The sequence below is a fragment of the Phoxinus phoxinus genome (assembly GCF_949152265.1).
Source record: "Phoxinus phoxinus genome assembly, chromosome: 15".
NCBI lineage: Eukaryota > Metazoa > Chordata > Actinopteri > Cypriniformes > Leuciscidae > Phoxinus > Phoxinus phoxinus.
Genome location: NC_136890.1, coordinates 874,788 through 887,287, shown reverse-complemented (window position 1 = coordinate 887,287; position 12,500 = coordinate 874,788). Strand labels below are relative to the sequence as shown.

Here is a 12,500-nt window from a genome sequence, read left to right as displayed (position 1 = left end):
CACACACACACACACACACACACACACACAAGAACACCCGTTCTTGTCTCAGGGCAACTCTGACGAACCTTTATGATCCACGTTCAACAACAGTGATGGACTCCTCAAGAACACATACTGTACTTTTAAAAATGTGAAAAATTATTTACAAAAATATCATAATATTATCATCTCACTAATATTGCAAGAATTAAATGGTTCATATTTTATTGTTAATGTTTTATTTCCTTTCTCTTTCTTGTTAAAATTTAGAATTTACAGTGTGTACGAAACGCACTGAATAAACTTGCCTTTTTTATCACTGTTCTGTGAATGACTGAAGCATCATATCATGGATCTCTCCTGGAAGATTTTTAACATGTAAAATAATCATATCAAATAGTAGAGAATGTGTATGATGCAGTATTTCAGACACACCATGTGTAAGTTCATAAGTGGACAGCATTGCTGAGTATTTTCTGCTTAAAACTGCAGTGAACCAAAGACAGTCTCAAAAACACGGTTTGAAATCGCTGGTGTTTCTGACGTCACACACTACCTTGACCAATCAGATCAACGTGTGATCGTCAACCAGTGGATCTCTGAGTGAGTGAGTGAGTGGAGGTGGGGCTCATTTGCATATTCATAGAGCCGCGCATACTAAATGAGGCAAGGATGTTGAGTTACATTCAAGATATTATAAGGCATTAAGAAGGAAAAAAATATTAAATATGTAAATTTGGTGATCAAAGACGAGACTTAAGGGATACAATTATTGACTACTGGGGGACTTTAATTAATTATGGCTCACGTTATCCATCTGCATCTAACGACTGACGAATGGGGTCACGCCGAGAGCCCAATCACCTTTGAGTGGGACAAAACAAGCTAATGGTAGGCGAAGTCTGTGGAATTAGCATGGCGAGCTCCGGCCCGCTGTGTGTGTACATAAGGAGCAGCGCGTGCATTCAAGTTCTTCGCTGAGGAGCCGAGAGGTGTGTCCCGAGAGGCGTGTCCCGAGAGGCGTGTCCCTGAGAGGTGCGTCCCGACAGGTATGTCCCCGAGAGGTGTCCCCGAGAGGTGTGTCCCGAGAGGTGTGTCCCGAGAGGTGTGTCCCCGAGAGGTGTGTCCCAAGAGGTGTGTCCCGAGAGGTGTGTCCCCGAGAGGTGTGTCCCAAGAGGTGTGTCCCGAGAGGTGTGTCCCGAGAGGTGTGTCCCGACAGGTGTGTCCCGAGAGGTGTGTCCCGAGAGCTGTGTCCCGAGAGGTGTGTCCCCGAGAGGTGTGTCCCAAGAGGTGTGTCCCGAGAGGTGTGTCCCGAGAGGTGTGTCCCGACAGGTGTGTCCCGAGGTGTCCCCCCGAGAGGTGTGTCCCGAGAGGTGTGTCCGGAGGGGTGTGTCCCCGAGAGGTGTGTCCGGAGAGCTGTGTCCCCTAGAGGTGTGTCCCGAGGGGTGTGTCCCCGAGAGGTGTGTCCCAAGAGGTGTGTCCCGACAGGTGTGTCCCGAGAGGTGTGTCCCGAGAGCTGTGTCCCGAGAGGTGTGTCCCGACAGGTGTGTCCCAACAGGTGTGTCCCGAGAGCTGTGTCCCGAGAGGTGTGTCCCGACAGGTGTGTCCCGAGAGCTGTGTCCCGAGAGGTGTGTCCCCGAGAGGTGTGTCCGGAGAGGTGTGTCCCCGAGAGGTGTGTCCGGAGAGCTGTGTCCCCGAGAGGTGTGTCCGGAGAGGCGTGTCCCGAGAGGCGTGTCCCCGAGAGGTGTGTCCCGAGAGGTGTGTCCCCGAGAGATGTGTCCGGAGAGGTGTGTCCCCGAGAGGTGTGTCCGGAGAGCTGTGTCCCCGAGAGGTGTGTCCCGAGAGGTGTGTCCCCGAGAGGTGTGTCCGGAGAGCTGTGTCCCCGAGAGGTGTGTCCGGAGAGGCGTGTCCCGAGAGGCGTGTCCCCGAGAGGTGTGTCCCGAGAGGTGTGTCCCCGAGAGATGTGTCCCCGAGAGGTGTGTCCCGAGAGGTGTGTCCCGAGAGGTGTGTCCCCGAGAGGTGTGTCCCCGAGAGGTGTGTCCCAAGAGGTGTGTCCCGAGGGGTGTGTCCCCGAGAGGTGTGTCCCCGAGAGGTGTGTCCGGAGAGCTGTGTCCCCTAGAGGTGTGTCCCGAGGGGTGTGTCCCCGAGAGGTGTGTCCCAAGAGGTGTGTCCCGAGAGGTGTGTCCCGAGAGCTGTGTCCCGAGAGGTGTGTCCCGAGAGGTGTGTCCCGACAGGTGTGTCCCGAGAGGTGTGTCCCGAGAGGCGTGTCCCCGAGAGGTGTGTCCCGAGAGGTGTGTCCCGAGAGCTGTGTCCCGAGAGGTGTGTCCTGAGAGGTGTGTCCCCGAGAGGTGTGTCCGGAGAGGTGTGTCCCCGAGAGGTGTGTCCGGAGAGCTGTGTCCCCGAGAGGTGTGTCCGGAGAGGCGTGTCCCGAGAGGCGTGTCCCCGAGAGGTGTGTCCCGAGAGGTGTGTCCCGAGAGGTGTGTCCCCGAGAGATGTGTCCCGAGAGATGTGTCCCCGAGAGATGTGTCCCCGAGAGGTGTGTCCCGAGAGGTGTGTCCCGAGAGGCGTGTCCCGAGAGGCGTGTCCCGAGAGGCGTGTCCCCGAGAGGTGTGTCCCCGAGAGGTGTGTCCCGAGAGGTGTGTCCCCGAGAAGTGTGTCCCGAGAGGTGTGTAACGTCTCCGTTCCCTGAAGTTACATACATACGTAACCGAGACGTTCCCTTTCAGTCAGTCACGTTCTGCGCAATGTCAGAGCGACTGACGAATGGGGTTCTATGCAAAACGCCACAATGTCAAGCGAAGGGCTAGGCTAACCCAAGAGTTACCAAGGTACCCTGAGTACACATTCCCGTCGGACGCTGCCTTCCCATAGGAGGTCTTATAATACACATATGACCCGCCTAGGCACAATACATATGTAAGGTCTCTGAGGAAACCCAAATCACGGAACCGTCTGGGGATGGAGTCTCCATTCCAGAGCTGTCGTGAGCCTGGTATTTTGTTTACGCTGTTCACCTGGGGTGTCTTGCCTTAATGCAATAATCATACATTCTCTGTGAATGCATGTGTGTATTTGCAGGTCTCTGGCGATGAACCCCCTGCTGATCCCAGAAGCGTATATCATCGGAGGCCAGCCGCTGTGCAGTCAGCTAACAGGACTGTCCACCGGTCAGAGGAAGCTCTGCCAGCTGTACCAGGATCACATGCAGTTCATCGGAGCGGGCGCACAGACGGGCATCAGCGAGTGCCAGCACCAGTTCGGCCAGCGCCGCTGGAACTGCAGCACAGTGGACAACTCTTCAGTGTTCGGCAGAGTCCTGCACACAGGTGCGGACACTACAGGTCACACGCAGGGCCGCGCACACGCTAGTATTTATGGTCTTTATCAGTGAGCAGTTGAACCATTAAATGAACAGGTTAGCCCAAAACATTGATTCATTCAGGAAAGAAAAAGTCGCTGAAACTGATCTTGGATGCTCGTATGCCTCTGGACACAGGAGGATTGCATTGGCGTTTGATTGAGATGTAACATCTATGCAAAATAATCCTTGAAAAGTATCTAATTTAAGGCCAATCATGTTTGGAATATGTGATTATGTATTGTGAACAATAAGTAGAAACATTCTGCATTTCCCTTTTGTAATGGATCATTCATTGCAACATTTAAACTGATTCTCACGTTTAAGAATCTGTTAGATACTTGACAAATAATTTGTGCTACTGCCCACTGACATGGAAATCCACATTTCAACACAGATCAACAACAAACCCCTAGTAAAATCAACTTTTGGGACCTCTGTATTTATAAAACCCTGCGTACAGCGTTGGTCACACTGCTCAGGTCAGCTCAGATCAGGTCTGGTCTGGTCTGGTCTGGTCTGGTCTGGTCTGGTCTGGCCTGGCCAGGTCAGGTCAGGTCAGGTCAGGTCAGGTCAGGTCTGGTTTGATCAGGTCTGGACAGGTCTGGTTTGGTCAGGTCTGGTTTGGTCAGGTCAGGTCAGGTCAGGTCAGGTCTGGTCAGGTCTGGACAGGTCAGGTCTGGTCTGGACAGGTTTGGTCAGGTCTGGTCAGGTCTGGACAGGTCAGGTTTGGTCAGGTCTGGTCTGGTTTGGTCAGGTCAGGTCAGGTCAGGTCTGGTCAGGTCTGGACAGGTCAGGTCAGGTCTGGTCAGGTCTGGTCTGGACAGGTCTGGTCAGGTCAGGTCAGGTCAGGTCTGGTCAGGTCTGGTCAGGTCTGTCTGTGTGGGGAGGGGAGGGAGGGCACACACACAGACAGCCCCCCCTGTCTCTGTGTGTGTGGGGAGGGGGGCATAAAGACTATTAAAAATAGGTATATTGAGCCATCTAGTGTTTTATACTATGTATACATGTGTTTTTTCTTTTAAACAAGTGTTTTAAAGTACAGTAATTTCAATGAATATATATACCACACTTCATATGAATTTTCGGTGTTGTGTACTTACAATGGCTGCTGATTTCATGTGTCCGTTAAGTCCATGAGACTGTAGGGTGTCTAATTTTTCATTTTAGGTTTCAGAAGGGTGCTCACGCATACTTTGTGGTTGATATGTGCCCTCGATGCGCACTTTTGCAGAACCCACACTGATGCAAGCTCTAAAGCAGACTTCTTCTCGACAGTCAAAGCGGAGTTACGTTATTGCCCGTCGTGCACAGGAACCCGAAAGGCACCGGGGTGGCGGTTTATATATATATATATTATATAATAAATATAGCTGCAAGCTGCGATGGAGGGCCCAAGCCGGTGGCACCGCCACCGCGGTGCCTTTAGTGCAACTAAAGGCACCGGGGTGGCAGTGCCACTGGCTTGGGCCCGTAATCGCTGCTTGCAGCTATATTTTGTATTTGTGATGTTTATACTGTACATGCACTATGTTGTTTTTTGTGTGTGAATACTTACACTTTCTGAATGGCTGTCAATGGAGAAAGATGTTTATGGGGAGCAGCAGAAATACAGAGTCCTGTCATGAAACTCAGGCTGATAGTAGTGTTGGGTTCGAGTCCGAGTTTTTAACCGATTTGAGTGAATCAAGACTGGATTTAATTAAATCATAACAGTAGTTTTCTAGGGTTTGCGCTGGCACAAGTGACTTTATGCCAAATTAAAGTGAAAACAAGATTATTTTTCTGACCCCATTGGGAGATAATTTTCTTATTTTTCAGAAAACAAGACTTCATATCTTAAAGGGACAGTTCACCCAAAAATGAAAATTAGCCCATTATTTACTCACCCTCATCCTATGTGTATATGACTTCTTCTTTCAGACGAACACAATCGGAGTTATATTAAAAAATGTCCTGGATCTTCCAAGTTTTATATCGGCAGTGAATGGAGGGTTAGAGATTTTGAAGCCCAAAAAGTGCATCCATCCATCATAAAAGTGCTCCACACGGCTCTGGGGTTTAATAACGGCCTTCTGAAGAAGAAAAATGGCCATATTTAAAACTAAAATAACTAACTACCGACAGTAGGCCGTTCGCATCGATTTACGGCGAAATAGTGACCTCTGACCCGACGCATGACCTCTGACCCGACGCATGACCTCTGACCCGACACATGAACTTTGACCCAACGCATGACCTCTGACCTGACGCATGAACTTTGACCCGACGCATGAAATTTGACCCAACGCATGACCTCTGACCTGACGCATGAACTTTGACCCAACGCATGACCTCTGACCTGACGCATGACCTCTGACCCGACGCATTACCTCTGACCTGACGCATGACCTCTGACCCGACGCATGACCTCTGACCTGACGCATGACCTCTGACCCGACACATGAACTTTGACCCGACGCATGACCTCTGACCCGACGATGTGAAGAAATGAAGAAGATTTAGTTGTTACACTGTTGCTCATTATAAAAGCAAATAAACCAAGCTAACTGAATTCCCCAGGGAGCCGAGAGACGGCGTTCACGTTCGCGATCAGCGCGGCCGGCGTGGTGAACGCAGTGAGTCGAGCCTGCAGAGAGGGGGAGCTGTCGAGCTGCGGGTGCAGTCGGGCCGCGAGACCGAAGGATCTGCCGAGGGACTGGCTGTGGGGCGGATGCGGAGACAACCTCAACTATGGATACCGCTTCAGCAAGGAGTTTGTGGATGCCCGCGAACGCGAAAAAACCTTCGCTAAAGGCTCTGTGGAAAGTGCCAGACTGCTGATGAACCTTCATAACAACGAGGCCGGACGGAGGGTAAGACAGCAAATCTCCATCCTTTAGTAAGTGTCTTACCAAGTGAAAATAAACCCTGCGTGTGACTAGATACTGTATAGATACAAGCAGACTGAAAACGCCCAAGCGGCAACCTTCCTGTCTCTCCAACACGGAAGTGACTTAAACTGCGGTTCATCGACTGGCCACTAGAGACCGGCTGTAAAAGAGTCAACCCCATAGACCCGCATGTTAAAATGCCCAACTTTACAGCAGAAAAAAACATGTTTACAGGCTGGCACTGAAATGGTTTTGGCCTTTGGATTCCACGCGTACCAGGTGTGGGCCGGATTTGGGCCGGCACTATGTTCCTGTCTGGGGAGTTTTCCCAAGGCTTGTTCGAGTTGAACCAGCACAGCACAGACTGGGGGGCGGTGAATGACATCAGGAACCACAGACGGCTCTATATGCTTTCCAATCACTCTCACGGTACTTTGATGTCATAAACCGATCGGTCTGTGCAGCGCCGGTTCAAGTTGAACAAGCATATAGACTGTCACGGACACTACGTACATATTTTGATACAGTCTATACAGCGGCAATCCACATGTCAATCAAGTGGCCACGCCCCTAATTATGCCAAACTTTAAAGCTTAATATAATTTAAACGGATGAGTTATAAAAAAAAAATCACCCTCCTCAGTCGTTATGAAGGGCAAAATTAGCGATTTAGACCAAAACCACTTTTTGCACCAGACTGTAAACATGTCTTTCTGCTGTAAAGTTGGGCATTTTAACATGGGGGTCTATGGGATTGACTCTTTTCTGCAGCTGGTCTACAGTGGCCAGTTCTAGTGGCCAGTTGATGAACTGCAGTTTAAGTCACTTCAGTGTTGGATTCAAGAGAGAGACAGGAAGGTTGCCGCTTGGTTGCAACATTATCTGGGTCTTGATTCAAACTCTCAGAGCATCCTTAGTATCTCACTTTATCATGATTCTTCTGTTTCTCGGTCACAGATAGCGTCTGATCTCGCCCATGTCTCCTGTAAGTGTCACGGCGTGTCCGGCTCCTGCAGCCTTAAAACATGCTGGTTGCAAATCGCAGATTTCCGCAGGGTTGGCGACGCTCTGAAGGAGAAATACGACAGCGCCGCTGCCATGAAGCTGAACAGCCGTGGGAAACTCGTTCAAGTTCACTCCAAATTCAACTCTCCTACCAGCAACGACCTGGTGTATATTGAGCCCAGTCCGGATTACTGCATAGAGAACAAGACCAGCGGCTCTTTGGGAACTCAGGGTCGGCTCTGTAACAAGACGTCTGAAGGCATGGACGGCTGCGCGCTCATGTGCTGCGGGCGAGGATACGACCAGTATAAGGTGCAACTGGTCGAGCGCTGCCACTGCAAGTTCCACTGGTGCTGCTACGTCAGATGCAAGCGCTGTTCGCGCACCGTCGACCAGTTCGTGTGCAAGTAATGCCAAAGAGGATGAGGAGGGAAAACTAAATAAAGATATTTATAGAGCTGAAGCTATTATGGCAAAGACTGATTGTTTTATTGCTATAAGTACTATGTACAGGACATCTAAAGAAACTGCAAATATCATTATATATTTATTTTCTCAGATGGTTATTTTCTCATTTTTTTCTTATCAGAGCATTTTTACTGAAAATAGTCGTTCAAGGGATAGTTCACCCAAAAATATAAATGACCCCATGATTTACTCACCCTGAAGCCATCCTAGTGTACATGACATTCTTCTGTCAGACGAATACAATCAGAGTTATATTTAAAAATGTCCTGGCTCTTCCAAGCTTTATAATGGCAGTGAATGGGCACCATTTTTATCTTCAATTTCAATTCGACCATTTTGAAGTCCATTCAAGTGCATCTATCCATCATAAAAGTGCATCTGTCCATCATAAAAGTGCATCTATCCATCATAAAAGTGCATCTGTCCATCATAAAAGTGCATCTATCCATCATAAAAGTGCATCTATCCATCATAAAAGTGCATCTGTCCATCATAAAAGTGCATCTATCCATCATAAAAGTGCATCTGTCCATCATAAAAGTGCATCTGTCCATCATAAAAGTGCATCTATCCATCATAAAAGTGCATCTGTCCATCATAAAAGTGCATCTATCCATCATTAAAGTGCATCTATCCATCATAAAAGTGCATCTATCCATCATAAAAGTGCATCTATCCATCATAAAAGTGCATCTGTCCATCATAAAAGTGCATCTATATCATAAAAGTGCATCTATCCATCATAAAAGTGCATCTATCCATCATAACAGTGCATCTATCCATCATAAAAGTGCATCTATCCATCATAAAAGTGCATCTATCCATCATAACAGTGCATCTATCCATCATAAAAGTGCATCTATCCATCATAACAGTGCATCTATCCATCATAAAAGTGCATCTATCCATCATAAAAGTGCATCTGTCCATCATAAAAGTGCATCTATCCATCATAACAGTGCATCTATCCATCATAAAAGTGCATCTATCCATCATAAAAGTGCATCTATCCATCATAACAGTGCATCTATCCATCATAAAAGTGCATCTATCCATCATAAAAGTGCATCTATCCATCATAACAGTGCATCTATCCATCATAACAGTGCATCTATCCATCATAAAAGTGCATCTGTCCATCATAAAAGTGCATCTGTCCATCATAAAAGTGCATCTGTCCATCATAAAAGTGCATCTGTCCATCATAAAAGTTGTCCATCATAAAAGTGCATCTATCCATCATAAAAGTGCATCTATCCATCATAAAAGTTGTCCATCATAAAAGTGCATCTATCCATCATAAAAGTGCATCTGTCCATCATAAAAGTGCATCTGTCCATCATAAAAGTGCATCTGTCCATCATAAAAGTTGTCCATCATAAAAGTGCATCTATCCATCATAAAAGTGCATCTATCCATCATAAAAGTGTCCCAAACGGCTCCAGGGGTTAATAAAGGCCTTCTGAAGTGAATCGATGCGTTCTTGTAAGAAAAAATTCCATATTTAAAACTTTATGGACTAAAATAACTAGCTTCCTGCAGACGGCCAACGCAAGTCGCCTTACGCCAGAAGAGCAACACTTGACGATGTGTGGCGTAGATGTAGGAGTGGCGTAAGCTTTGAGCCTCTCGCGGTTCAAACAGGGCTGGGCAACAAACTCAAGCTCCTCCCACATTTCTCTTAAAACATTCTCGTTTTAGACTTCTAATTCGTGACCAGTGTTTGGTTTTGCTCTATCCTCTGCGCTTCCGCGTTACTCATTACGTTGTGCATCAAGGTCAAGGGTTGGTCTTTCGATGCGTACGGCCGTCTGCCGGAAACTAGTTATTTTAGTCGATAACGTTTTAAATATGGATATTTTTCTTACAAGAACGCATCGCTTCGCTTCAGAAACCCCTCTGAGCCGTTTGGAACACTTTTATGATGGATATGATTCACTTTTATGATGGATATGATTCACTTTTATGATGGATATGATGCACTTGTATGGACTTTAAAAAAGGCTGCCCATTCACTTGCATTATAAAGCTTGGAAGAGCCAGGACTTTTTTCTATATAACTGAGATTGTATTGGTCTGAAGGAAGAATGTCATATACACCTCGGAGGACTTGAGTGTGAGTAAATCATGGGCTGATTTCCATTGTTGGGTGAACTATCCCTTTAAGTCATGATCCAGCGTTTATCCAATCATTTGAGGGCTCCACATGAGGGGGAAACTGTACAGTATGGAGGTTGGTATATTCGGACACGGCAGGACAGGTTTGGAAGTATTGCACTAATTCACTGGATTGCAAAAAAAAAAAAAAAACTAACAAATCGTATGCACTGTGATTCATCTACTAAGTTTTCTACAGTAAATAAAATAATTTCTGTACAACAACCCTAACCCTAACATTTTTTGTGCAGTCCCTGTAAATAAAGTCATTAAAAGAGTAAAGTATGTTTGTCACATTGCCAGTATATATTTTTATGAGCTATACTGGGACCAGCCACCGGGGGGCAATCGAGACTCTGGGTTTATGAGGTATACTGGGAAAAGCCACCGGGGGGCGATCGAGACTCTGGGTTTATGAGCTATACTGGGAAAAGCCACCGGGGGGCAATCGAGACTCTGGGTTTATGAGGTATACTGGGAAACCAGCCACCGGGGGGCAATCGAGACTCTGGGTTTATGAGGTATACTAGGAAAAGCCACCGGGGGGCGATCGAGACTCTGGGTTTATGAGGTATACTGGGACCAGCCACCGGGGGGGCGATCGAGACTCTGGGTTAATGAGCTATACTGGGACCAGCCACCGGGGGGCGATCGAGACTCTGGGTTTATGAGGTATACTGGGACCAGCCACCGGGGGGCGATCGAGACTCTGGGTTTATGAGGTATACTGGGACCAGCCACCGGGGGGTGATCGAGACTCTGGGTTTATGAGCTATACTGGGAAAAGCCACCGGGAGGCGATCGAGACTCTGGGTTTATGAGGTATACTGGGACCAGCCACCGGGGGGGCGATCGAGACTTTGGGTTAATGAGCTATACTGGGACCAGCCACCGGGGGGGGGCGATCAAGACTCTGGGTTAATGAGCTATACTGGGACCAGCCACCGGGGGGCGATCGAGACTCTGGGTTTATGAGGTATACTAGGACCAGCCACCGGGGGGCGATCGAGACTCTGGGTTTATGAGCTATACTGGGAAAAGCCACCGGGGGGCGATCGAGACTCTGGGTTTATGAGGTATACTGGGACCAGCCACTGGGGGGGCGATCGAGACCCTGGGTTAATGAGCTATACTGGGACCAGCCACCGGGGGGGCGATCGAGACTCTGGGTTAATGAGCTATACTGGGACCAGCCACCAGGGGGCGATCGAGACTCTTGGTTTATGAGCTATACTGGGACCAGCCACCGGGGGGGCGATCGAGACTCTGGGTTTATGAGGTATACTGGGACCAGCCACTGGGGGGGCTATCGAGACCCTGGGTTAATGAGCTATACTGGGACCAGCCACCGGGGGGGGCGATCGAGACTCTGGGTTAATGAGCTATACTGGGACCAGCCACCAGGGGGCGATCGAGACTCTTGGTTTATGAGCTATACTGGGACCAGCCACCGGGGGGGCGATCGAGACTCTGGGTTTATGAGCTATACTGGGACCAGCCACCGGGGGGCGATCGAGACTCTGGGTTTATGAGGTATACTGGGAAAAGCCACCGGGGGGGCGATCGAGACTCTGGGTTTATGAGGTATACTGGGACCAGCCACCGGGGGGGCGATCGAGACCCTGGGTTAATGAGCTATACTGGGACCAGCCACCTGGGGGGCGATCGAGACTCTGGGTTAATGAGCTATACTGGGACCAGCCACCGGGGGGGCGATCGAGACTCTGGGTTAATGAGCTATACTGGGACCAGCCACCAGGGGGCGATCGAGACTCTTGGTTTATGAGCTATACTGGGACCAGCCACCGGGGGGGCGATCGAGACTCTGGGTTTATGAGCTATACTGGGACCAGCCACCGGGGGGCGATCGAGACTCTGGGTTTATGAGGTATACTGGGAAAAGCCACCGGGGGGGCGATCGAGACTCTGGGTTTATGAGGTATACTGGGACCAGCCACCGGGGGGGCGATCGAGACCCTGGGTTAATGAGCTATACTGGGACCAGCCACCTGGGGGGCGATCGAGACTCTGGGTTAATGAGCTATACTGGGACCAGCCACCAGGGGGCGATCAAGACTCTTGGTTTATGAGGTATACTGGGACCAGCCACCGGGGGGGCGATCGAGACTCTGGGTTTATGAGGTATACTGGGACCAGCCACCGGGGGGGCGATCGAGACTCTGGGTTTATGAGGTATACTGGGAAAAGCCACCGGGGGGCGATCGAGACTCTGGGTTTATGATCTATACTGGGACCAGCCACCGGGGGGCGATCGAGACTCTGGGTTAATGAGCCATACTGGGACCAGCCACCGGGGGGCGATCGAGACTCTGGGTTAATGAGCCATACTGGGACCAACACCGGGGGGCGATCGAGACTTTGGGTTTATGAGCTATATTGGGACCAGCCACCGGGGGGCGATCGAGACTCTGGGTTTATGATCTATACTGGGACCAGCCACCGGGGGGCGATCGAGACTCTGGGTTAATGAGCCATACTGGGACCAGCCACCGGGGGGCGATCGAGACTCTGGGTTTATGAGCTATACTGGGAACAGCCACCGGGGGGCGATCGAGACTCTGGGTTTATGAGGTATACTGGGACCAGCCACCGGGGGGGCGATCGAGACTCTGGGTTAATGAGCTATACTGGGACCA

General features: G+C 49.4%; 1 protein-coding gene across 3 annotated transcripts in view; it reads left to right on the top strand.

The window, feature by feature from the left end:
• The window catches only part of wnt5a (wingless-type MMTV integration site family, member 5a), an 11,485-nt gene extending 3,731 nt beyond the window's left edge, over positions 1 to 7,754 (top strand). For all 3 annotated transcript variants that reach the window (XM_079637506.1, XM_079637507.1, XM_079637508.1), the window contains 3 exons: positions 3,061 to 3,308; positions 5,903 to 6,195; positions 7,171 to 7,754. In XM_079637506.1, coding sequence (XP_079493632.1) covers positions 3,061 to 3,308; positions 5,903 to 6,195; positions 7,171 to 7,629 — 1,000 coding nt within the window. In that variant the 3' untranslated portion in view covers positions 7,630 to 7,754. The remainder of the gene's footprint in view (positions 1 to 3,060; positions 3,309 to 5,902; positions 6,196 to 7,170) is intronic.
• Positions 7,755 to 12,500: the final 4,746 nt, after the last annotated feature.